This window comes from Lepidochelys olivacea (assembly GCF_965140295.1).
Source record: "Lepidochelys olivacea isolate rLepOli2 genome assembly, chromosome: 2".
Taxonomy (NCBI): domain Eukaryota; kingdom Metazoa; phylum Chordata; order Testudines; family Cheloniidae; genus Lepidochelys; species Lepidochelys olivacea.
Genome location: NC_140412.1, coordinates 143773530 through 143801092, shown reverse-complemented (window position 1 = coordinate 143801092; position 27563 = coordinate 143773530). Strand labels below are relative to the sequence as shown.

Below are 27563 nucleotides of genomic sequence, written 5' to 3'. Positions count from 1 at the left end.
CCCAGAGGGTACCCCCACAACTTACCACACCTGCTTGGTGGACATAGGACCTGGTGAACCAGACAGCGAACACATTAAGGTTGTCAAGATTGATGGTACAGAGTGCCTGGGGTGGAGGAATACTGAGGCTCAGCTCTCTCTGGTTCAACCAAGTGTTGTCCCAGAGGCTAATACTTTACCGTGCCAAACGGCCAGCATTAAGGGGATGGGGCCAGACAGGTTCCCCATGTCACTAGTGTAAGTTTGTATGGAATGGGAAGGTTTGGAAGGCGATTTACTTGTGGGGATGCTAGAGGACATCCCGGTGGACATGTTGGTAGGGAACATTACTTCCATAAGGCCAGGACTGTTGGTGTGGTAACTCGCAGAAAGAAGTAGTATTGTGTAGGGTCCTTGTAAGGGGAGGAGAGTGTATTGCCTGTCAGTGAGAAGGCTGTTCCAACTGGTGGCTGCAAGTCTGATGCAGCTAAACCAGGGATATATCCTGCTCTAGAGAGCATGGAGGTGTGTGTCTCAGAGAGAAGCCCGGGGAAGGGCACTGGAACCTTAGAATCCACAGAGGAGGTGGGTGAGGGTTCCATTGGCACTGCAGTGCAGGGTGGCAGTGTGCTTCCGAGTGAGGGAGAAGCAGAGTCAGGCCTCTGTTCAACTGAAAGCAGCATTTCCCCAGGGCTGGAGAGCTGTTGTCAGTGTCTGAGGAAATTATCCCAAGTATTAGCTGTCAGGAATTGCAGGAAACCAAAAGTCAGCCCCCTCTCTAGAGAGTGTAAGGAAGTGTGTCCTAGAGGGAACTCCAGCAAGGAGGGTGGAGGAGAAGTTTATTGAAGAGGATGCAAAACTGTATAGAGAGGCTTCTGTGGGAAGGAACACAGGCCCTGGGCAACTCTATAAGCAATTGGTTGTACCCAGCCAGCACCGGGGGGAATTAATGCTGGTAGCGCATGATGGTCCCTTTGCTGGTCGCTTGGGGGTACAGAGGACTTATGACAGGCTAAGGAGAATTTCTACTGGACAGGAATACAGAATGATGTGAGAGATTATTTCAGGTCTTGTGTAGTGTGTCAGGGAAGGAAAAGACCTGCAGGACCCCAGAAAGCTCCCCTGTGTCCCTTACCTGTGATACAGGAGGCATTCCTGAGGGTGGCAATGGTCATTGTGGGTCCTATGCCATGCCCCACTCAGAAGGGGAACAAGTATATCTTAGTGGTGGTGGATTTTACCACTAGATATCCTGAGGCGGCCGCTCTGTCTAATATAGAAGCCGAGACAGTGGTAAGAGCTTTTCTCACTATATTCAGCAGAGTGGGTTTCCCTAAGAAGATTTTGTCTGACTAGGGGGGAAACTTTGTCACGGATATTCAACAAGCTATAGAAGGTGTGTGAAGTGAGACAACTTAAAACTGTCCCCTATCGTCCCCAGGCCAATAGTTTGGTGGAGAGGTTCAACAGGACTCTATAATCCATGCTGGGAATGTATGCCAAGAAAAGGGGCCAAAGTTGGGACAAGTTATTGCCATTTCTATCGTATACTTACAGGAAGATACCCCAAGAGTCGACAGGGTTTTCTCCATTTGACTTTTTATATGGGAGAAAAGTAAGGGGACCCTCTCGCTCTCATTAAAGACTCATGGGAAGGGTGCAATGAGGTGAGGGAAGAACCAGTGACTGAGTATGTTCAGAGGTTCAGAAAGGAGTTAAAGGACACAATAGCAGTTGTCCAAAACAACCTCCAAGACAGTCAGGCAAAACAAAAGGCATGGTATGATGATAATACTTGTAAACACTCTTTTGACATAGGAGACTTTGGTGATGGTACTCAACCCTGCAAAAAGGTTTAAAATGCAAAACTCCTGGGAGAGGCCCGTTGAGGTGGTAGAAGTGGCAAATGAAGACACGTATCAAGTTAAAAAGCCCCATGATGATACTGTTCTGCAACTAGTACATGTGAACCAGCTCAAAGCCTATCATAGTAGGGAGGCTGGAGTAAACATGATCTGTTGTGTGGAAGGGGAAACTGAGGCCCACCCACTCTGATTTGATGGCTGAATGCAAAGATGGAGCAACTCTGGAAAGCACTAAAATATGTAGAGAATTAACATTAGTCGAAAGGGATGAAGGGGGGGAGATGTTGTCAGTGCTGCAAGAATACAGCAACGTGTTATCCAACAAGCCAGGGAGACTTGCTGTCCCATAAAATCTTCACAAAAGGGGCACAACCTAAGTTCCCTGTAAGCTGCATGGCCATGCAGCAGCCTATTTAGCGCCGCACAGGTGCTCAGGCAATCTGCCTGGGGACATGCCGAGGGAGGGGCGCCCCTCCCCCAGCGCCCACTTAGCCCAGTCCCCAACGTGCCGTGGCTGGGGCGTCCCTCTCCCAGCCCCAACTCAGCCCGCAGCCTGGACCTGCCGCATCTGGGGCACCTGGACTTGCCAGGGGACGCGGCTGGAGAAGCCCGGCCCCAGGCATGGTTGGGGCGGCGCCTCAGGTACGGCTGGCAGTGCAGCCCGGGCTGGCCCCAAGGCACGGCCCAGCCCTGGAGCAGCCCAGCCATGGCCTGGGCGGCCTGGCCTGACCTCAGGCACAGCCCTCCCCTGGACCGGACCTGCTGTGGCTGGGGGAGGGGCACTTATCCTGCAGCCGCAGCACTCCCAGGTGCTGCTGTGGGGAGAGAGTGCTGGGGGGACTCCACACTCCCCGCCGTAGCCCCAGAGCCCCCTCCTGCATCCCAAACACGTCATATCTGGCCCCACCCCAAAGCCTGCACCCCCAGCCAGAGCCCTCACTGCCTGCACCCAACCCTCTGCCCCAGCCCTGAGCCCCTCATTGCCAGCCTCACCCCAGAGCCCACACCCCCAGCCAGAGCCCCGCCACATGACTTGTTATGTGACACATCACCTTCATATTGGTGCACATAACAAAATTCATTCTGCACATGGGTGGGAAAAATTAGAGGGAACACTGGGCATGACCCCTGCCGTCTTCTAGGCCATACCGGGCCATTGGCAAGGTGAAAAAGCAAATTCGTACAGAGATACAGAACATGTTAGACCTGGGAAGAATTAAGGAATCGGACAGCTCGTGGGCATCCCCTGTGGTCTTGGTCCCCAAAAGGGATGGAACTGTAAGATTTTGTGTGAACTAAAGAAAACTTAATGCTGTTACTGTAACTGATGTGTACCAAGAACTGATGATAAACTGGATGTGCAAAGGCAAGCCAAATACCTCAGTACTTTCGATTTAACTAGAGGTTACTGGCAGATGCCTCTGGAGGAGGAGGCACAGCAGAAATCTGCTTTTATCACTGATATAGGGCTCTATGAATTCAGTGTTACCTTTTGGTTTGGTAAATACTGGTTCAACCTTCCAGAAACTGTTCAACACGGTATTAAAGGTTTTACAGAGCTTCGCAACGGCATACATAGATGACATAGCTGTATTCAGCAACACGGGATGACCACAAGAAGCTCAAAGAGGCTGGTCAACCATAAAACCCTTGAAGTGCAAGATAGGAGTAGCCAAAGTCCCTTATCTAGGACACTGGATTGGAGGGCGACAAATATCCTCTGACCCTCCTAAGGTAGAAACCACTGTAAATTGTCCTGTGCCCCAAACTAAAAGGCGGGTCCAATCCTTCATAGGCTTGGCAAACTATTACAGGAGGGTTTTTTTGGGGGGGGGGGTGGGAGGAGGTGTTCAGCAACATTGTATCCCCAATCACAGACTTACATAAAAAGCACCAACCTACTAAGGTGATTTGGTCAGAGGCATGTCAGAAAGGTTTTGATAAGGCACTCTTTTCTGCAAAGCCCATGCTAGCCAGCCCTGACTTTGATAAGACTTTTGAATTATGTACTGATGCATCTGACACTGGCTTGAGTGCTGTACTGATGCAAACAGGGGAGGACAAGAAGAACCACCCATTGCCTTCCTAAGCAAAAAGTTGTCCCCTACTGTACAGAATTACTCTGTCAGAGAAAAGGAGTGCTATGCCATAGTATGGACTGTTAAACAACTGAGGCCTTACCTTTTTAATAGAAAATTCAAATTCTAACGGACCATTCATCCTTAATATGGCTACAAATTAGCCATACAGAACCAAGGGTACAAATTCCAAATTGCTACACTGGAGCCTAATCCTGAAAGAATTTAATATGGAGATTGTGCACATTAACGAAAACGAGAACATGATAGTACATGCACTGTCTAGGAAAGAGGAAATTGGGCCCACTGCCATTCACGTTAGTCCGTGATAACCCTCTGGCAGTAATCTAAGAGGGGAGGTGTAACACCTTGACACCCCCATATTCACCATGACCTGACACCCCAATACTCACCACTGTCATGCAATTAGGATATGTTTTGTACAAAATATGTCTTGTGAGGTATCATTCTAAATGTCTTGATCTGCTAGACATTAATATCTCATTGGATTGTATTTGTTTTTGTTGTATGTGAAGTTATGAAATTTGGCTACAAATGGGATAGGATACAGAGGGACCGAGACAAATTAGAGGATTGGGCCAAAAGAAATCTGATGAGGTTCAACAAGGAGAAGTGCAAATTCCTGCACCTAGGAAGGAAGAATCCCATGCACAGCTACAGACTAGGGACCAAGTGGCTAGGCAGCAGTTCTGCAGAAAAGGACCTAGGGGTTACAGTGGACAAGAAGCTGGATATGAGTCAACAGTGTGCCCTTGTTGCCAAGAAGGCTAACAACATTTTGGGCAGTATAAGTAGGAGCATTGCCAGCAGATTAAGGGATGTTATCATTTTCCTCTATTCAGCATTGGTGAGGCCTCATCTGGAGTACTGTGTCCAGTTTTGGACCCCACACTACAAGAACGGTGTGGAAAAATTGGAAAGAGTCCAGCGGAGGGCAACAAAAATGAATAGGGGGGTGGAGCACATGATTTATGAGGAGAGGCTGAGAGAACTGGGATTATTTAGTCTGCAGAAGAGAAGAATGAGGGGGGATTTGATAGCTGCTTTCAACTACCTGAAAGGGGGTTCCAAAGAGGATGGCTCTAGGCTGTTCTCAGTGGTAGCAGATGACAGAACAAGGAGTAATGGTCTCAAGTTGCAGCGGGGGAGGTTTAGGTTGGATATTAGGAAAAACTTTTTCACTAAGAGGGTGGTGAAGCACTGGAATGCGTTACCTAGGGAGGTGGTGGAATCTCCTTCCTTAGAGGTTTTTAAGGTCAGGCTTGACAAAGCCCTGGTTGGGACGATTTAGTTGGGGATTGGTCCTACTTTGAGCAGGGGTTTGGACTAGATGATCTCCTGAGGTCTCCTCCAACCCTGATATTCTATGTATTACTGAAACATGTTGTGAGGTTGAAAGCACCCACAAGCAGCCTTTCAGGTACAAGAGTAAAAAGGCCAAAAAATGTCAATGGCTTATTGAGGAAATGCACACAAGCACAAGGATTACCCCAGGAACTGTGTACAATAGAAACCTATCAGAGATAGCACCATACAATGGGAAATGTTTGATCCAGGTCACAATAAAAGAGCTTTCCAGCAAGTGGGAAGAAGATAAAAGGGGGACAATGACATCAGAGGGACCTCACTCTCTCTGCAACAACGCATGTGGAAACGCCTAAGGGGAAAGGACTGAACTGTGGGAAGTGATGGCCCCAGGCCAAAAGGATCTTTAGCCTGTGTATGAAAACCTGGAAAAGCCAAGGCACCTTGTGCCTTAAGTGTCTGCCAGCCAGTTTATCACTCAGGGTGAGAATTTGCTAATTTATATCCTACCTATCTAGTGTGTTAAGCTCAGTTTGCAGTTTTTGTTTATTTACTAAGGTAATCTGTTTTGATATGTTGGCTATCCCTTATAATCACTTAAAATCTACCTCTTGTACTTAATACATTGTTTTTGTTTTTAACTTAGTTTGTGTAATTCACAACTGTGGGGTGGGGGAGCAGAAAGCTGTGCGTATCTCTCTCCACAGTGAGGGACAGGGCGAATTTCAATTAGCTTACGTTGTACAGTTCTGGGTGCAGCACAAGACAATACAATTTGGGATTTACTCTCCAGAGGGAGAGTGCACTTGAGTGCTGGGCAATTCCTTAGCTGAAAGCCTTCCCATGCAGTACTGATTTCAATGTGCTGTGTCTTTCTGCAGCTGGGTGTGTCGCTATCTGTGTGTGTGCTAGAGGAGGCTTGAGGGCCTCGCTTAGCGGGACAGGGTGAGGGAGCCCAACCTGGTGGAACAGTTGGGCTCAGTAGTACTCCGTCACAGTCCACAAGTCTGGCTGGATATCCAGTGCTTTTTCTGGATGGATATCCAGAGTTGCGTCCATCCTCCTTAGTAAGTGTTGATGGGCTTTGTAATCATCAGGTGGGGGAGAAGTGGTCTCCGATACAACTGTCTCATCTGGTGATGAGAAAGAGGAATCCAAAGTGTGCTGAGGTAGAGCTTCCTCTAATTCCTTAACGGGCAGATCTGCTGAGGGGACTTCCTTTTGTTTGGTACCAGACCCAGTACTAGGAGAGGACACTGGCTATTTCTAATGTGGTTGCTCCTGATGCCTGTCCAAAGCAGTAGAATGAGGGGAATGGGGAGACCTAAAGGCCAGCTGGAAACCCCAAATATTCCAGAATGGCCATGGATATGGGCCTGGGGCCCAATTATGTCTGGACCATTAGTCTTTGTGAGGTTCCAGTGGATACCAGGTTTGACAGGTACCCAAAGATGCATGCTGTATGCAACCAGGTAGTCACAAAAACCAACCTCAGAATCTGATGACGAATCTGCTTCCTCTCACAAAGGGGGGGGGGGTGTCAAATCTGTTGATACTGGGGAGAGATGGTCAGACCATGGAGAAGGTGGTCCAGCAAAATCATGCCTCTAGTCTGTAGTATCTTCAGAGACACTTTGGTTGGAGGTAGCTTTGGTACCGTATATTGTTCTGGTGCTAGAAGAGGAACATTAGATGCTGGTATATTAGATACTGGTACCATAAGACATGGATCAACAGGGAAACTGGTGTCAAGAGGCTAAGCAGCTTCCAAGCCACTGCATAATCCTTCAGAATAGATGGTAGCAAGATTGACTCCTGACTCTAATGTACTGTGAGTGATGAAGCAGAAGCAGTCACTTCAGGGGTCAGTCTTGATGGGCCTGGCCTAGGCTCTGGAGTTGATGAACCCTCTTGATCGGAGGACTGTCTTAGGAAGAGCCTCTTCTTCAAGTGCACTCCACTGCCTTTGTCTCCACTCTCACTTCAGTGCCAACGATCTTGAACTCTCAGGTACCGAATCCCTGGCTGACTTGCGGTGTCTCTTTGTAGGTACTGGAGACAGAGATAGGTCTCTTGGCTCAGCCAATGGTGGGGGAGAGCTCCCAACAGATGTGGAAGTGGTTCGTCCCCACTCTGAATGGGCAGGCTCTGAGGGCAAATGTAGCACTGCTTCCATTAGTAGAAACTTGAGCCGGGCCACTCTGTCTTTTTTGGACAGAAGCTTAAAAACCCTACAAAAACAGAGCACTAATGTGTGATTCTCCAAGGCACTTCAGACAACTAGGGTGTGGGTCACTCTGTGTCGTCGACTTATTACAGAGGTGACAGGGCTTGAACACGCATGTTCCATCAACCATTATGAGTGGTAAGAAGTTAACTGAGGGGCCCCTTTATAACACTGTGCAGCAGTGTGAGGTAGTAGAAGATGCATATGCCAACCTGACAGGTATCGCTGAGGGGAAAATTTCCAAGTGTGCATTGATGTGCACACACCTACAGTGGAATGGACATGTGCCAACTCTTGAAGAATTTCTACAAGAACAGAGACAAAATATACACTTTTGTGGTTTTAGAGAGCCAATTAAGCAGACCCCAGACCCCAATATTGTTTTGGTAGGTATTTAGAGTTATTTGAGGTGTGTGTGGGGGGGTTATATTAACAACAAGAAAAGATTGCTGGAGATAGAGAAAAGAATCACGGGCAACACTCCTAGAATTCAGAGTAACAGCCGTGTTAGTCTGTATTCGCAAAAAGAAAAGGAGTACTTGTGGCACCTTAGAGACTAGCCAATTTATTTGAGCATAAGCTTTCGTGAGCTACAGCTCACTTCATCGGATGCAACTCCTAGAATTGGCTTTAAAACTGATTCTATGTCCAGTTCCATTTTATGCTGAAGTACATACTTTACTAGTAGATGTGGAACAGAGATCTTGAACTTTGCATATCTTACATGCCTCAGACCATTTCTGCATTATCTTCATTCAGATGTGAAATGAACCTTGGCACATTTCAAAGATGAAATTACCAGTCCAGACAAAATATTATTTTTGTTGGTTATGTGCTGACAGTGCAATTTGCCTGGATAAGGCAAAGATAATCCCTGCCCCAAAGCAGTTTACAAACCAAAAGACAGGAAGATAAAAACAGGCTGGGATGGCAATAGTGTGATGCTGCTATGGATTAGCCTTTGTGGGCATCACAGAAGCAGCTTTTCAGGAGGGAGCTGAATGATAAGGGGGAGGGAACCTCACACACTGGAAGAGAGACCTCAATCCAGGCACATGGGATGGTGTGAAAGAAGGTCTAAACTAAGGCATGAGAGGAGGGAAAAAAGGGATGGGGGGAGACTGGCATAACTGAGTAAAGGGGAGAGGTGGTTTGAATAGAGAGGATATGCAGTTGTTGGGGGTAGATCTTTGAAAGCAAGGACAGGAATCAAACTTGATTTAGTGGGTGACAGGGAGGGAACTGGAGCATTCAAAAACAGAGAATTATGTGGTCTAAGGCAGTGGTTCTCAACCGGGGGGGCCACGGGCAGGTTTCACGGGGAGCTTGGCCAAGCATGGTTGGCATTAGACTCATTAGGGCCCTGGGCAGAAAGCCAAAGTCCTGCCACACAGAACTGCAAGGAATATTGCAGGGCCCCGAGCCCTACCACCCAGGGCTGAAGTTAGCTTTGTGGGGCCCCGGGCAATTGCCCTGCTTCTACCTCTTAACACCAGCCCTGGCTATACATGCACAAGAACAGTTGTGGTGGCACAGGTGGGCTGTGTAGTTTTTTTATAGCACGTTGTGGGTGGTCTTCAGAAAGAAAAAGGTTGAGAACCTCCGGTCTAAGGGATGGGGCAGGAAGATGAGGTTAGCTGCTGCATTCTGGATGGACTGAAGGGGTGGGGGATGGGAATTGGGAAGGCCAGAGAGGAGGTGGTTTCAATACTGTAATAAAATATTTTATTATTAATCAAACATTCCTCACTCCATATTTTTTTAAAAAATGAGTGGTCCAAAATGCCATGTGCATTTTCAATTCTAGTAACTGGGATACTAATAGTATTTCAGTCTTACTAAATCTTGTTTTAAAGCCATGAGGAAGATGAACAAATACGATGTGGGAGTTCCCAGTATCCTCCTTTTTTCACACTGAGATTTTTTCATTTGTTTTGGATGAGAAATAAAAATGTTACTGGCTTCAAATGTATTCCTATTCACTGCACAACAGTTACACAAACCAACATCATTTAAATGTATTGATCTCATCGTGCTTCTGCACTGCATGTATTTTCAGTCACAGGGAAAAAGGTTGCTGTTCTGAGCAAACATAACTCTATTTCACGTTACAGAGGAAGGTGCCATTATTTTGTCTGTGGGCAGACTACTGTTTTTTTATGTGCACAGAGGGAAAGATGATTTTTAATAGCAATACAGTGTTGCCACCCACACTGTTTTGGGGATTTAAGAGACAGCAGTGATAAGAAACATAATACAGTTGCAAATCTGAAGAAATGTTGAAGAATGACACATGATATTATTATCTTATCAGGTATTTAGCAGTCATGTGGGAGTTAAAGACCTGAGGCACAGCTAAACACATTTAATGTTGTGACCAGTTATTAACTTAATAGTAATGCATGGCATGAAATGATTTCCATAGCAACTGCTATAGTATATGGTTGTCTGTTTTACACATGAGGGTCATTCAAATTAGATGAATATCTCCAAAGTTCTGAAAAATAAAAAAACAAATCAGATCTCTCAGGCAATGAATACAGAAAGCAATGCAGACGTTCAGCTAAGGAGAATGAAAAGAATATGTAGAATATTATACTGAATAGCCAAATCCCCAGCTGGTGTAAATCAGCACATCTCCATTAAAATCAATGGAATTATGCATATTTACAGCATCAGAAGATCTGGCCCTATGTGTCCAGATATAAAGGCGGGGAAGCCTCCAGTGCCTGTGAAGTACAAGACTATTTGGTTAAAAAGCCTGGCAAAATTCTACTCGATCCTTTTCTTGAGATGAGTTATTTTCTGACTAAAAAAGTATCATTAATTTGTCATCATCATCAAATCACCACAGTAAAGGAGACGTGAGTAAATTTTATGCTCAAACTCATAAATTTTCATGACAGTTTTTCAAGACTGGGTTAATGGCATATTGTCTTATTAAACCATATAACATCCACAAAGCTGTCAAAAACAAAAGGGATGGACAGGGAAGGGACTTGGGGAAATCTGATACATGTGTGAAATGCCCCGTTTTTATACATCGTTCTCAATTGCGTAGTTTATTAGCTGATGAGGTGTAAGGTGAATAGGTGAGTAGACACCTCACCCCTAATTCTGGAGGAGGAATACGTTAATGTTTAGGAAGTTAAGTAATATGATTTTTATTTAAAGACTGCTGTTCACCAATTTCCCTTACAGCATAGGACTTGTCCATACTTAGTGCACCGCTGTAGTACTTAGTGAAGACACTACTTACACCGATGGGAGAGATTATCCTCTCAGCATAGTTATTCCACCTCCCCGAGGGGCGGTAGCTATATCAACGGGAGAAACTCTCCCATTGACACAGAACTGTCCACACTGGGAGTATGTTGGTATAACTATGTCAATCAGAGGTGTGGAAAAGCCACGCCCCTGAGCGACGCAGTTATACAGACAGGTTTCAGAGTAGCAGCCGTGTTAGTCTGTATTCGCAAAAAGAAAAGGAGGACTTGTGGCACCTTAGAGACTAACCAATTTATTAGAGCATAAGCTTTCGTGAGCTACAGCTCACTTCCTCAGATGCATATCGTGGAAACTGCAGCAGGCTTTATATATACACAGAGAATATGAAACAATACCTATTCCCACCCCACTGTCCTGCTGGTAATAGCTTATCTAAAGTGATTTCCAGCACAAATCCAGGTTTTCTCACCCTCCACCCCCCCACACAAATTCACTCTCCTGCTGGTGATAGCCCATCCAAAGTGACAACTCTTTACACAATGTGCATGACAATCAAGTTGGGCTATTTCCTGCATAAATCCAGGTTCTCACATCCCCCCACCCCCATACACACAGAAACTCACTCTCCTGCTGGTAATAGCTCATCCAAACTGACCACTCTTCAAGTTAAAATCCAAGTTAAACCAGAACATCTGGGGGTGGGGGGTAGGAAAAAACAAGAGGAAACAGGCTACCTTGCATAATGACTTAGCCACTCCAAGTCTCTATTTAAGCCTAAATTAATAGTATCCAATTTGCAAATGAATTCCAATTCAGCAGTTTCTCGCTGGAGTCTGGATTTGAAGTTTTTTTGTTTTAAGATAGCGACCTTACAGACATAAGTTGGTAATGTAGACCAAGCCATAGTGCTCATAGAATTTACCAGAGAACAATAACATTCTGAAACTTAAAGCAGTCCTATAGCTCAGAATTTGGAAGGGGTAAAGATGGCTTAAAACCAACCCTGTCACCTATTCTTTCCTGCACCTGAGGTCTGATCCTGCTCCATTATAGTCAACTGGAGTTTTCTCATTAACTTAAATGAGAGCAGGAGCAGGTCTCTAGTGAATCTCACCCTAAAGCTTATTTTAAGAATTTTAAGACCTAGCTTCCTATTAAATTCTCTCGGGTTTGCAGAATAATATGTATAGACTTATATTTAATTTCTACAGAATCCCATTGATTTCACCCTTATTAAATACCACAGGAATTTTACATAAGAGTTTAAGAAGGCCAGGATGTCCATCAAGGCAACATCCACCCTCCTTGAATATGCTCCTTTTTCATATTAGTCTGGTAGGAGCAATACCAGGGAGGTGTGAACACGTGGTGAACAAACCTGTGTAAAATTTGGTAACATTGTTCACTGAGTATATAAGGAAGCTTTATCATCTGGTGAAGGTTGTCAGGGTTGTTGACCAGGATGGTTCAGAAGGTTTTCTTCAGTTTGTGACACTGTTGTTACTTACTATGTTAAGCATGCACAGGGACATGGTACATTTCTGCTATTTGTAGAGTTTCATAGATTCATAGATTTTAAGGCCAGAAGGGATCACTGGGATCATCTAAGCTGACCTCCTGCATAACACATAGAAATTCCCTGAATTAATTCCCGTTTGAACTAGAGAAGTAATTTTAGAAAAAACATCCAATCTTGATTTTAAAATTCCCATCAAATGGAGAATCCATCACAGCCCACAGTAAATTGTTCTAATGGATAATTACCTTCCCTGTTAAAAAATTACTTCCTGTCTGAATTTATCTGGTTTCAATTTCCAGCTGTTGGAACTTGTCATAACTTTTTCTGCTAGATTGAAATGCTATGATTTTTTTTTGTTCCACTTGCAGGTATGTATAGATTGGATCAAGTCACCCTTATCTTCTCCTTGTTAAGCTATACACACTGAGCTCTTTGAGGCATATTTTCCTATCTTTAATCATTCTTGTGGTTATTCTCCAAACCCTCACCAGTTCATCAACAACCTTCTTGAATTGTGGACACCAGAACTGGACACGGTATTCCAGCAGTGGTTTGCGCCCATGCCAAATACAGGGGTAATATAACCTTCCTACTCCTACCTGAGATTCCCCTGTTTAGGCATTTTATGACCACAACGTCGCACTGGGAGCTCATGTTCAGCTAATTATTCACTACAACCCCCAAATCTTTTTCAGAGTCACTGCTTCCCAGGATACTATCCCAAATCTTATATAAATGACCTATGTTCTTTGTTCCTACATGTATAATTTTACATTTGCCTATTTTACCAAGCAATCCAGGTCACTTTGTATCAGTAACCTATCCTCTTCATTATTTACCTCTTCCTTAATCTTTTTGTCATCTGCAAACTTTATCAGTGATGATTTTATGCTTTCTTCCAGATCACCCGATAAATTTAATTTATGCAATATTAATTTTGGATTGTTCTAGTTTTTTAATCAAACAGTGCAGTACTAAGTCAAATATCATACAGAAGTCTAAGTATATTACATCAACACTATTACCTTTTGTCATAAATATAAAGGGAAGGGTAAACACCTTTAAAATCCCTCCTGGCCAGAGAAAAAACCCTTTCACCTGTAAAGCGTTAAGAAGCTAAAATAACCTCGCTGGCACCTGACCAAAATGACCAATGAGGAGACAAGATACTTTCAAAAGCTGGGGGGAGGGAGAAGCAAAGCCTCTCTCTCTCTGTCTGTGTGATACTTTTGCCAGGGTCAGAACAGGAATGGAGTCTTAGAACTTAGTAAGTAATTTAGCTAGAGATGCGTTAGATTCTGATTTCTTTAAATGGCTGAGAAAATAAGCTGTGCTGAATGGAATGCAGATTCCTGGTTTTGTGTCTTTTTGTGACTTAAGGTTTTGCCTAGAGGGATTCTCTATGTTTTGAATCTAATTACCCTGTAAGGTATTTACCATCCTTGATTTTACAGAGGTGATTCTTTTTACTTTTTCTTCTATTAAAATTCTTCTTTTAAGAATCTGATTGCTTTTTCATTGTTCTTAAGATCCAAGGGTTTGGGTCTGTGGTCACCTATGCAAATTGGTGAGGATTTTTATCAAGCCTTCCCCAGGAAAGGGGGTGTAAGCGTTGGGAGAATTTGGGGGGGAAAGATGTTTCCATATGGGCTCTTTCCCAGTTATATACCTGTTAGACATTTGGTGGTGGCAGCGATAAAGTCCAAGGGCAAAAGGTAAAATAGTTTGTACCTTGGGGAAGTTTTAACCTAAGCTGGTAAAAGTAAGCTTAGGAGGTTTTCATGCAGGTCCCCACATCTGTACCCTAGAGTTCAGAGTAGGGAAGGAACCTTGACATGGTAGCAGAGTGGTGGGATTAACTTGAAATCATTTTGAGATCAATTTGAGATTTTTTGAACCAGAAGCACAGATTTGAAAAGGAATTTTTTTTTCTTTGGGCTGCTGGAAAGCAGGTTTTCGGCTGAAAGGAGTTAGAGTTTTTTTTTTTCCCCCCTCTGCTTTGGGGCAGAGCAGAGAAAAAAGTGAATTGTCTTTTGTGAGCTGGAGTTTTCTCTACCTAAAGGCAGGGTAGTTAACCTCCTGCAGGGAAATTCACCAGTCTTCACAGATCTGAAGAAGATTTTTTTTACCTAAGAGCAACAGGAGGCGTTTTCTGCCTATTTGCCTGGAGACAAAGGTGTTAGGTTTTTGTTTTGTTTTGTTTTTAGGATTTTTCTGTAGGCTGACAATCACTATCAGAGAATGTAGGTATCATATTACAGCACAGCAAAATTTTACCAGCCAAGTTTTTTTTGTTTGTTTGTTTGTTTTCTAACTCTTGGGTGTAAAGTTAGTTAAAAACAGAGAGGCAAAGATGACAGAAACCAAGACACAAGACAAATTGGAGTTAGCCAGACTGGAGGCAGAAAAAGAGGCAGAAAAAGCCCTAGAAACTGCCCACAGGAGAGAAATGGAGGCAAAGGACAAAGAAATGGAGGCAGCGAAAGAGGCAGAAAAGAACCAAGAGGCTGCCCACAGGAGAGCTATGGAGGCAAGGGCCAAAGAACTGGAGGACAAGGAAAAAGAGAGGAAGCATGCACTGGAGATGGAGAAGGCAAAGGCTCAGCAGAATATACCAACAAACCCTAGCAATCCTTCTCCAGGTACCACTTCCGATCCCAGAAAGTTCCCCACCTACAAGGCAGGCGATGATACTGAGGCCTTCTTAGAAAACTTCGAAAGGGCCTGCCTTGGGTACAGCATCTCTACCGACCAATACGTGGTAGAGCTGAGGCCGCAGCTCAGTGGACCGTTAGCTGAGGTGGCAGCTGAAATGCCTAAAGAACACATGAACAAATATGAACTATTTAAATACAAGGTGAGAGTCAGAATGGGGATAACATTCTCGTCGGAGGTTCAGAGCCCTAAGGTGGAAACCAGACGTGTCATTTACCCGACATGCCTACCACATTGTGAAACATTGGGATGCCTGGATATCAGGAGCAAGTGTTGAATCTCCAGTAAATTTGCCCTTCCTAATGCAAATGGAACAATTCTTAGAGGGTGTTCCTGAGGAAATAGAAAGGTACATCCTAGATGGGAAGCCCAAAACTGTAATCGAGGCAGGGGAGACTGGAGCCAAATGGGTGGAGATGGCAGAGAAAAAAAAAACTGGTCGCAGTGGGAGCGGATACCAGAAGGGACAACCTCAGACCACACCCTACTACCAGGGAGAGCCCAAGGCCCCACCTACCCCCCAAGGAACCCTCCAGCCACTTTATCGTCCCGCCACACCGTTCTCCAACAACCCACCTCGCCCCAGTGACCCGTTAGCAGGACGATGTTTTCAGTGTAACGAGCCAGGGCATGTAAAGGCCAACTGCCCCAAGAACCCCAACAGATTACAGTTCATTGCACCAGAATCACACCAGAGGTCCTCAGTCCCAGATATCTCCCAGATACCCTTGGAGTGGAGGGAAACGGTGAGTGTGGGCGGGAAGAAGGTCACCGCGTGGAGGGACACCGGAGCACAAGTGTCAGCTATCCATGCTTCCTTAGTGGACCCCAATTTAATCAACCCAGAGATCCACGTGACAATTCAATCCTTCAAGTCCAACTCTTTCAATTTGCCTACAGCCAAGTTGCCTGTCCAGTACAAGGGCTGGTCAGGAACATGGACTTTTGCAGTCTATGATGATTATCCCATCCCCATGCTGTTGGGGGAAGACTTGGCCAATCCTGTGAAGCTAACCAAGAGGGTGGGAATGATCACCTGCAGCCAGGCTAAACCTGCCGTCATGCCTAGCTCTGTTCCGAAAACTTCTACCAGGACCCAGTCAGAGGTGATGGATCCAGACCCCAGGCCAATGTCTGCAACAGCAGTAGTGGATCCAGTCCCAGAGACCCAGACAGAGCCAGTCCCAGAACCGGCGGAACAACCAGCACCAGACCCATTGCCAGCACTGAACCCAGTACTTGCAACCCCAACACCAGAGGGCCCCAGCAAACCTGAACTGGCAGCAGCTGATAACCCTACACAAGAGGCTCAGCCGGAGCCTGAACCCCAATATAGTGCACCAGCGGAGAGCAGTTCACAGTCAACGGAAACAGCCCCATCCCCTACATCGCTTCCTACATCGCTTCCAGAGGGACCAAGCATAGGTCCACAATCCAATGAGGAACTGATGTCTCCAGCATCAAGGGAACAGTTCCAGACCGAACAGGAAGCAGATGAAAGCATCCACAGAGCTTGGACGGTGGCACGGAGCAACCCACCACCTCTCAGCTCTTCTAATCGATCCAGGTTTGTTGTAGAAAGAGGACTTTTATACAAGGAAACTCTTTCTGGTGGACACCAGGAAGATTGGCATCCTCAGAGACAGTTGTTAGTTCCAACTAAGTACTGGGCCAAGCTCTTGAGCTTAGCCCATGATCGTCCTAGTGGCCATGCTGAGGTGAACAGGACCAAAGACCATTTGGGGAGGTCATTCCACTGGGAGGGAATGGGCAAGGATGTTTCTACCTATGTCCAGTCTTGTGAGGTGTGCCAAAGAGTGGGAAAACCCCAAAACCAGGTCAAAGCCCCTCTCCAGCCACTCCCCATCATTGAAGTTCCATTTCAGCGAGTAGCTGTGGATATTCTGGGTCCTTTTCCGAAAAAGACACCCAGAGGAAAGCAGTACATACTGACTTTCATGGATTTTGCCACCCGATGGCCGGAAGCAGTAGCTCTAAGCAACACCAGGGCTAAAAGTGTGTGCCAGGCACTAGCAGACATTTTTGCCAGGGTAGGTTGGCCCTCGGACATCTTCACAGATGCAGGGACTAATTTCCTGGCAGGAACTATGGAAAGCCTTTGGGAAGCTCATGGGGTGAATCACTTGGTTGCCACCCCTTACCATCATCAAACAAATGGCCTGGTGGAGAAAATTAATGGAACTTTGAGGGCCATGATATGTAAATTTGTAAATGAGCACTCCAATGATTGGGACCTAGTGTTGCAGCAGTTGCTCTTTGCCTACAGAGCTGTACCACATCCCAGTTTAGGGTTCTCACCATTTGAACTTGAAATGGCCACAAGGTTAAGAGGCTATTACAGTTGGTGAAACGGCAATGGGTGGGGTTTACACCTTCTCCAGGAACTAACATTCTGGACTTTGTAACCAACCTACAAAACACCCTCTGAACCTTTCTAGCCCTTGCTAAAGAAAACCTACAGGATGATCAAAAAGAGCAAAAAGCCTGGTATGATAAACATGCCAGAGAGCGTTCCTTCGAAGTAGGGGACCAGGTCATGGTCTTAAAGGCGCTCCAGGCCCATAAAATGGAAGCGTTGTGGGAAGGGCCATTCACGGTCCAGGAGCACCTGGGAGCTGTTAATTATCTCATAGCATTCCCCACCTCAAACCGAAAGCCCTTTTATTCCAGAGAATTAAAGGTTTGTCAGTTTACAGCCCAGGGAGGAGATGACGCTGAGTAGCCTGAAAGTGTATACTACGAAGGGAAAAGTGCTGGTGGCATGGAAGAGGTGAACCTCTCCATGACCCTTGGGCGTATGCAGTGACAGCAGATCCAGGAGATGTGCACTAGCTACATGCCGACGTTCTCAGCCACCCCAGGACTGACTGAACGGGCATACCACTCCATTGACACAGGTAATGCTCACCCAATTAAAGTCCAACTTTACCAGTTGTCTCCTCAAGCTAAAACTGCTATAGAACGGGAGATCCAGGATATGTTACAGATGGGTGTAATCTGGCCCTCTGGTAGTGCATGGGCATCTCCAGTGGTTCTAGTTCCCAAACCAGATGGGGAGATACGTTTTTGCGTGGACTACCATAAGCTAAATGCTGTAACTCGCCGAGACAACTATCCAATGCCACGCACAGAAGAACTATTAGAGAAACTGGGATGGGCCCAGTTCATCTCTACCTTGGACTTAACCAAGGGGTACTGGCAGGTACCACTAGATGAATCTGCCAAGGAAAAGTCAGCCTTCACCACACAGGTCAGGCTTTATGAATTTAATGTACTCCCTTTCAGGCTGAGGAATGCACCCGCCACCTTCCAAAGACTTGTAGACGAACTCCTAGCGGGATTAGGAGAATATGCAGTCGCCTACCTTGACGATGTGGCCATATTTTCGGATTCCTGGGCAGAACACCTGGAACATCTACAAAAAGTCTTTGAGCGCATGAGGGAGGCAGGACTAACTGTTAAGGCTAAGAAGTGTCAAATAGGCCTAAACAGAGTGACTTACCTTGGACACCAGGTGGGTCAAGGAACTATCAACCCCCTACAGGCCAAAGTGGATGCTATCCAAAAGTGCCCTGTCCCCAACTCAAAGAAACAGGTTCAATCCTTCTTAGGCTTGGCCGGTTATTACAGACGATTTGTACTGCAATACAGCCAAATCACCGCCCCACTGACAGACCTAACCAAAAAGAAACAGCCCAATGCCGTCCAGTGGACTGAAGAGTTTCAGAAGGCCTTTAACCAGCTTAAAGCGACACTCATGTCTGACCCTGTGCTAAGGGCCCCAGACTTTGACAAACCATTCCTAGTTACCACAGATGTGTCTGAGTGTGGTGTGCGAGCAGTTTTAATGCAGGAAGGACCGGATCAAGAATTCCATCCTGTAGTGTTTCTCAGCAAGAAGCTGTCTGAGAGGGAAAGCAACTGGTCAGTCAGTGAAAAAGAATGTTACGCCATTGTCTATGCTCTGGAAAAGCTATGCCCATTTGTTTGGGGATGGCGTTTCCAGCTGCAAACTGACCATGCTGCGCTACAGTAACTTCATACCGCCATGGGAAATAACAAAAAACTTATTTGGTGGAGTTTAGCTCTCCAAGATTTTGATTTCAACATCCAACACATCTCAGGAGCTTCTAACAAAGTGGCTGATGCACTCTCCCGTGAAAGTTTCCCAGAATCAACTGGTTCAAATCGTCCTTGAGATGTGGAAAATATTGTTAGTCTTTATATACTTGGTAGTATATTTAGAGGTGCATGTGTCTTATTAACTCTGTTTTTGCCTAGAGCTCCAGAAAGAAATCCCAGCCAGCGTTTCACCCTATCTGTGATTTGGGGGGGGGGGGGGTGTCAGCAATATAAAGGGAAGGCTAAACACCTTTAAAATCCCTCCTGGCCACAGGAAAAACCCTTTCACCTGTAAAGGGTTAAGAAGCTAGAATAACCTCGCTGGCACCTGACCAAAATGACCAATGAGGAGACAAGATACTTTCAAAAGCTGGGGGGAGGGAGAAACAAAGCCTCTCTCTCTCTGTCTGTGTGATGCTTTTCCTGGGGACAGAACAGGAATGGAGTCTTAGAACTTAGTAAGTAATTTAGCTAGAGATGCGTTAGATTCTGATTTCTTTAAATGGCTGAGAAAATAAGCTGTGCTGAATGGAATGCAGATTCCTGGTTTTGTGTCTTTTTGTGACTTAAGGTTTTGCCTAGAGGGATTCTCTATGTTTTGAATCTGATTACCCTGTAAGGTATTTACCATCCTGATTTTACAGAGATGATTCTTTTTACTTTTTCTTCTATTAAAATTCTTCTTTTAAGAATCTGATTGCTTTTTCATTGTTCTTAAGATCCAAGGGTTTGGGTCTGTGGTCACCTATGCAAATTGGTGAGGAAATTGCAAATTGCTATCAAGCCTTCCCCAGGAAAGGGGGTGTAAGCGTTGGGAGAATTTGGGGGGAAAAGATGTTTCCAAATGGGCTCTTTCCCAGTTATATACCTGTTAGACGTTTGGTGGTGGCAGCGATAAAGTCCAAGGGCAAAAGGTAAAATAGTTTGTACCTTGGGGAAGTTTTAACCTAAGCTGGTAAAAGTAAGCTTAGGAGGTTTTCATGCAGGTCCCCACATCTGTACGCTAGAGTTCAGAGTGGTGAAGGAATCTTGACACCTTTATCAACCACATTTGTAATTTCATTAAAAATATCAATTAAGTTTGACAGGATCTATTTTCCATAAACCCATGTTGTTTGGCATTAATTATATTACTCTCCTTTAATTCTTGATCATCAAGTTCTGTATCAACTGCTCCATTATCTTGTCTGGGATTGATGTGAGGCTGATAGCCCTATAATTTGGTCCATCACAATCCATCTTTCAAGTTAGAAGGTGCCAGGCGTGCATTCTGGGAAACAATTTCCAAAAAAGCGGGCAGCATAAAAGCAAGAGGCTTTGTCTGGTGGGACACTTTGCATATGCCTGGGGCTGGCCATGCCTATTGTGCTGCAAGAACAGCAGTATTCTTGTAAAATCTGAAACCACTTTGAAAGGGACATGATCAGGTCAGTAAGACACGAATGGGAACACAGTATAGTGAAGTTTACTGAAATGAGTTTGGGACGGCTACATTACTCTCAAATATAGTAAAGAAGTGGTGGAATGAGAAGCATCCTGCACAGCTGTCTTTTGCATCTGGACAGCTCCTCCAAGGCAGTTTCCATAGCTTCTGTGATTTGGCTCCCTTCTGCACTGTGCAGCAGAGTTGTTGTGAGTGATTTCACTTATTCTTTAAAAGTAAATGATCTTACCTGGTATGAAGTTAGAATCGAAAATACAAGCTTGACTCTCAGTGGTGTTCCCAGAACACTGGTTGCCCACTGGAAATAAAATGATACACTGACGAACACGGAACTGGACTCCAGATGAATCACAATCAGACCACTCAGACCAGTCGGACCAGTTGTCTGTATTAGTTATAAGGAGAGGGAAATATTGGAAATAAGTTGTGCAAATGAACCACATCAGAGTGAAAAATTAAATGTCTTGCTATAAATAAGGACAGGATACATGCCAGATCTTCAGCTCATGTAAACTGGCATAGTTCCATTAACTTCAGTGAAGCTATGTCAATTCACATCAGCTGATCATTTGTCCCATATATGGCGAAGACCACAAAAAATGCAACCTTCCCTCTGAAATTGACAGTTCAGTATTGTAAATGTTCTACAGGATGTTACGTTCATCACAGCAATATTGCATTTCCCCCCACTGTACTTGTGTGCAATAAAAAGTCTAACTATGTTGCCTTAAGTTTATCACAGGCCTTCAAGGCAGACAATGCCAGTTTGTTAATTTAGGTAACTGACCAGTAGCAACATAGACCTATAGAAATGTTTTCCAGGCAGGGCTGTCCCTAGACATTGTGGTGCCCTATGCAGCCCCCCTGAGAGGGGGGAGGGGCTGACCCTAGGCCTCCACCAGGGACTGAGCCCAAGATCTGTGGGTGGGGGGGGCAGGAGCAGGCTTGGCGGGCAGGAGGGAAACCATCCCACAGCATGAGCCAGTGGAGTGGAGCGGGTTGGGGATGGGTTGTTCCACTTCCTAGCGCCCAGTGATTGCAGGGCACGCCCGACCCTGCACTCACAGTGCGGTGGGAAGTGGAGTGACATGACCCCAACCCGCTCCACTCTGCTCTCCTGGTGCCCAGACTTGGGGGTAGGGGGAACTGCCTCCCAGAACCCACCGGCGACGCAGCTGGAAGCTGGCACAGCAGAGCAAGCTGGGGCCGGGTTGCTCCACTTCCCGCTGCCTGGTGAGTGCGGCGTGCGCCCGACCCCTGCTGCAGCCCCCAGGACGTAGCTTAGGGGAAGGGGCAGAGCAGGGGTGGGAAGAGTTGGGGCGGAGGCTTTGGGGAAGAGGCGGGGCGGAGTGGGGCAGCTTTCCTGGCCAGCTCAGCCGGACGGGGGATTGGGCTGGCCATTGGAGCAGCACACAAATTTCCTGGTGCCCTATGCAGCTGCGTAGTTTGCATATGGATAAGGACGGCCCTGGTTCCAGGTTTGATGCAAGATGTTGGTTTAAATTAAAAAAAAACCAGCCACCTTCTTGTTACTCTGGCCTTGTTCTTCACTTCTGAAATCGTAAGGCACTCTTCTATATCTCAGATCAGATCTCCAGGTTCCTTCTCTGTATCAGGTTTGGATCATTGTCAGCCTCTGTTTCTTTTTTAGCTTTGTTCTTCTGTCTATCTAATTTTATTTAATGGATTTTTATTTTCACACCATGCTATCTCTGTGTGATCTCAGGATATTGCTCTTAAATGAAGTGAATTTATCTGATCCATATTAGATACTGTGTGTTTACTCATCTAACGTCTTTCTTACAGTACATGAGTAAGTCCTGTCTTCAAGGCACTTTTCTAGGGTTGGTGTACAGTAGTAGATAGAGGGCTGTAAAAATCATTTGTTTCACTTTCCAGGAGTTCGTGGAAACAGATACTCTTATTCAACAACTAAGTTATGCTTGTGTTTCTGGTTTGAGTTAAATCAATCCAATAACCCAAAGCAAAACTTAGATCTCACTATCAAATTTCACCTAGTTTTGTGGCAAAACCAGGCAGATTCAAAAATGTCACATGATTTCAAATGCAAAACTATAAAGCAGCCTCATTCTACTGCAAAGTGGACCCAAGTTCATTCAAAATAAATGTAGGGTAATTTGAAAGGGTTGTGAATCTTTTGGAGTAAGCAGTCTGATTTTTAAATGAAAAACCTGAAACCAGAAGAGTCTCACGTGGTTTCAGCTTTTACTGTGAATATTCTGCATAACTCTAGCATATAGTACTCATATTTACAAATTACCATTCTACTATCTCAAACAATAAAATAAAGTCCTAAATCACTTTTAAAAAGTATGCTATAATATCTAATAGTGAATGTTTTCAGACTGCATTTTTGTAAAGCTTAGTTCAGGGTGCTGTGTATAACATAGCATTGTTGCTTATCTGCTCCCTAATTAAAAATTATGTTTTAAATAAATGGGGTGGGGGAGATGGAAATAATTTTAGGGTATTAAGTAAAATTCAAAAGAAATGTAAGGCTGTGCTCACACTGCTGCAAGTTTAAAGTCATTCTGTAAGGTTAAAAATTTTAGCCCAGATCCTTGACCTTAGCTGAGAAGCATACAGATCTCTTAAACAGAAGCCTATGCACATCCCCAATCCTGAGCTGGCTATGTTATATCAAAAAAACATGGGTAAATCTGGTGGAAGCATACTAATTTTGATTACTCCCTCTAGAATAAAACCCACCAAATTCCCTTGGTCATATATGGCTAAAAGCTCTATATTGGAGGCTAGGCCAATGATCAACAAAATGTATTCACCTTGGTTATCTGAATGTGAAATTATTCATGTATATTCAGGTATGTGTATATGGATGAGGACACTCTCACCTGTGCTGAATGACAGCTCTTTCTGCTACAGGCACATACAGTTATTTGGCATGAATGCTTGGAAAGAAGCACCAGTGCAAATAATACGTGTGTATTACCTTAAGCATACAGCATCAAACTTTGACTTTTACTTCCTGTTTTGAAAGTAGGCACTCTACATGGAGTTACCTCACTGCTGTTCATCGCAAGTAAACTTAAAACCTGGCCATCTGGGGTTGCTTTGAGTCCAGACCTGCCTACACTGGGCCATTGAAACGGGTAAGAAACAGGTCTTATGGCCAAATAATCAAGATATTTTTTATCCTTATTGTATGGAGTGGCTTTAGTATGGTGTTTCTTGTCACATTCATTCACTGCCTCCACAATCAGGGAGTTGGATGCAGGATGGGTGGGAAAAAAATTCAGAGTCCTTAGCTGGGACATATTTTTATTGGTTCTTTTATATGTTGGTGGTATCATTGCTGGGCTCTGCCACATGGTCTTGTCAGGATCCAGTAGTGCCTCATTGATGGGCAGGGCAACATAGGCAGAAGGAGTCCATTGAAGGATATTCAGGAGTTTATGCAGCAATTCTTTGACTTCCTTCAAGGGGATCTGTAAAGAGTCTACATAATGTTTAATTAACCCCTGGAAATCTCATACATCATCAGCTATAGAAGGTGGGGGAGGCATAACCATCTCATCTGGGGAAGAAAAAGAAATATTTGTCTGTGAGGTAGCCTCCTTATCTGCTCTGGCCTCCTGCTCCTCGAAGGATACTTGAACCTGAGGAAGGTGAGGAGGGATAGACAGGGTAGAAGAATTTCTTCTTCTGTAGCCCTCCACAAGACATTAGAGGCGCCCCCCCCAAAACTGTTGGCGATATGGCAACTGAAGGGGTCCATAGGACATGAGATGTGGCATCACTGTGCTTGAACCAGATTGTGGGGGCATGTGCTTGTCTTTGATGTAACTCTTCTTTTTCCTCAAAGGTAGGAGAAAGGAACTCAGCCAAGAGTACATCTTTATCAAGCGGGGGAGCTCCACCACTCTCCAAAGATGTCAGAGAGTCAAACGGTACTGGGGAAAGGTCCAATCTTGATGAGCATGCTTGTGTTAGTACAGATAATCTTTCGGTACCCACTAGCAGGGGATACTCCGGTTTAGCTGAAAAAATTACATCTCTGGAATATCTGAATTCCTGTAGTACTGGATAAGTTTGAAGTATGGGGCTATGTTCCACTGTCACTACCAAGGACATAAGCTGCTCCATCTGCACTCTTTTGGTAGATATAGTTGGTATCAAGGAGGATGTCTTAGGAAATGTCAAGATCATAGGAGAGGCATGGCTACTGGTACTAAGGATGTCTTGGAAGTCAATATAGGTACAGATAGTACCAAGGGCATTGTAGGCACTACCTTCTTAGAAGAGGAGTGCTTAGATTCCTGTGCTGCTAAGTTCTGCTTCTTCAGCACAGATGGTCTCGGAACTCAAGCATGTTTGGTGCCCTGTTCTTAGAAGAGCCCGGAGCCCTGGGCATGAGGTTGGTACTGACAGTGCCTGAAGCCTCAGTAGTATCCAGTGTGGGTCTCCAAAACGGACTGACTTGGAGGACACTGAGACTTTTTTGAAGTAGACCCCTTCTGAGGAGAATGAGCTATATTTTCATGGGGCTTCTCCAAGGCTTTACCTTGGGCAGATTCAGGTGAATGTGCTGAAATTGAAGAGGCACCGTACTCACTCTGATGCTAATGTCCAGGGGGCATCCTGGCTTGGATCTGAGGCTGGATGGAGAGAGACTTCCATCATCAAGACAATGAGCCTTATCTCTCAATTCTTCCTAGCCCTGCCTTTAAAAGCACAGCAAATGGAGCACTTTGGGGGAACAATGAAACTCCCTCAGGCAGCAGATACAAAGGGGAGTGCTTGTCAGTAACTGGCATAGCTTCCTGGAAAGAGAGGCACCATTTGAAGCCCAGTGAGCCACGGAATACCCCAGCACAATGGTGATCTGAGGAGAAAGTTCCCAGTCCCCAGTGGGGAAGGAATTTAGACTGACCCCTCTAAAACAAACAGAAAAAGAAAGAAAGAAAAATTAATTAGAGTCGTTCATGGTTCTGAGTAGAAAGGCACACTAATGCGCCATCTCAGGTGAAGGTGATTGAGAAGGAACTTAGGGCGGTTCAATCTCATAGCCCTATATAGCCTCAGTGTGGGGCATGAGGACATGGAGGGCACATGCACAGGTCCAACAGGCACTGCTACCAAAAATCTGTGATCAAAAACATGTAGTGTAAGTGCACCTGAAGTTGAGCACCTATCTGTACACTAAGTGAAGAAGAATCAATGTTTATCCACATTCTTCTCCAACAGAACTGTGCATTTCTTTCTAAAAATTCAATTTTTCTTTTCCATTATTTGTGTGTGTGAGTGACTGGTCCAAGGACAGCATGTTGTTTCTCTCTTGATGCTGCCACAAATACATTATTCTAAGTACCCAATATTATTGTATGCAATACTACAAATTATAGACACCATTGCTCCAGATAACATTCAGTGATATGCCGTACATAGAGAATTACTGATCAATGGTATAGACATTCCATTCATTGAAGTAAGATTTTGTTTAGTTAAAATTAAAAGATAGGAATATAAAGTTGAAAAGACAGTTTGAGAAACAGTTATTGTGCATAAACCATTCTGTAATTGTTTTTCAAGTGTAAATATCTTGGTCACTTCCAGTTGTAACTGACATTTAAAAAACAAAACAAAACCTCAACACCTCCTGAGGATCAGCAGCATGTAAAATTTAATTTTCTGTTAAATTTTGGCAAAATAAAACTGTTTGAAATTGCAAGAGCCCTTTTTTTTTCTTGTTCACCACTTGAACAATTATCATCATTATTCTCTTGTATTAAAAATTCCACCTGGGTTTGTAATTTCCAGATGCCAAGTTTCAACCAAAGATCTGTTTGAAATGACTATATTCCTTTCCCTCTTAAATCTGAGATTTGTACACTTGTTTTAAAAATGCAGGCTCTCTGTCCTGCAAACTGATTAGTATAGGTATACTCCTGTGCCTGTGGGTGTTCCCCTCAAAGTCAATATGGCCCTGCACGCATGCAGCGGTCTGTGCACATGGAGCAGTTTACAGCAGCCAGATCACAGTTTTGGCCCATAATGTGTAATAAGAACAGTAAAAGAGAGCTCTGAAAAAGCAGCTACTGCATATGGTAATGGCTACTTTTCAAACTAAATCACAGCTAGTTAGAAGACGTATTTGTTTGTGAGGGGGAGACAGAAGAAAACAAACTGCAAATTTTCATCTAAAATAAGGTTGGTTTTTAGTTGGATTTGAATATTAGACAAAGCAAGAGGTATGTGAGACTTGTGTCACTCTGATGATTAAAAGGGCTTTAATGTAGATGATATATGCTTTTTGTCGGAAAAAAACAGATTAACAATCAAGTCATAATAAGCTAAAGAGCACAAGTTATAATTGCCTGAAAACCGGGGTTGCTAATGGAAATGCTAACAGACCATTAACAATAGCTGCACTGTAAGAGAAACCACTATAATAATACTGGAAACAGCACAAGAAACATGACAGTTCTGACCTTTTAAAAATGCCTTAAGGATCTGAGGCTGCTGTGATAATTTTAAGTACATATATGAGCCATCCCTCTTGAGGAATCCAATCAATTACAGAGTTCTATTTTCACTTTTTAAAACCCAAGGTGGAGAGTAAAGTTTGCTGTAATTTTGACAGAGTAGGTGCTATTTTATTCCACGGCAAGTCATGAAGTACTTAGAAAGGGAAATTACTTGTAATTGTAGTTTGGGTAATAGCATCTATAAATTCACACTCTTGGGTCTTGCATGCTCATGTGCATGACTTCATCCCATGAGAAATAAGTTTATAAACCCCTCAATCAAGCAGGTAATGCAACAGAGCATTATTGCTGCTAGCAGACATTACTTTTTTTCCAATAATCAAGAACAGAAGGTGTTAACAATAACCTATAAACCAGCAAGACATAAAAGCTTTCCCAGTGGTTCCTGTGCCTTGACTTATCTTTTTATGTTACTTTTTACTTTCTACTTCTGATTCTTTTATTAGTCCTTTTATTTTCCTTGTTTTGCAAAGATTTAATATTTCACAAGACCACTTGGCAAGGGTCAAGAC

At 44.5% G+C, this 27563-nt stretch overlaps 1 protein-coding gene across 5 annotated transcripts in view; it reads right to left on the bottom strand.

Moving 5' to 3' along the window:
* Nucleotides 1-27563, bottom strand: part of SEMA5A (semaphorin 5A) — a 659545-nt gene that overhangs the window by 12307 nt on the left and 619675 nt on the right. For all 5 annotated transcript variants that reach the window (XM_084619687.1, XM_084619686.1, XM_084619685.1 and 2 more), the window contains one exon: nucleotides 20754-20909. In XM_084619687.1, coding sequence (XP_084475813.1) covers nucleotides 20754-20909 — 156 coding nt within the window. The remainder of the gene's footprint in view (nucleotides 1-20753; nucleotides 20910-27563) is intronic.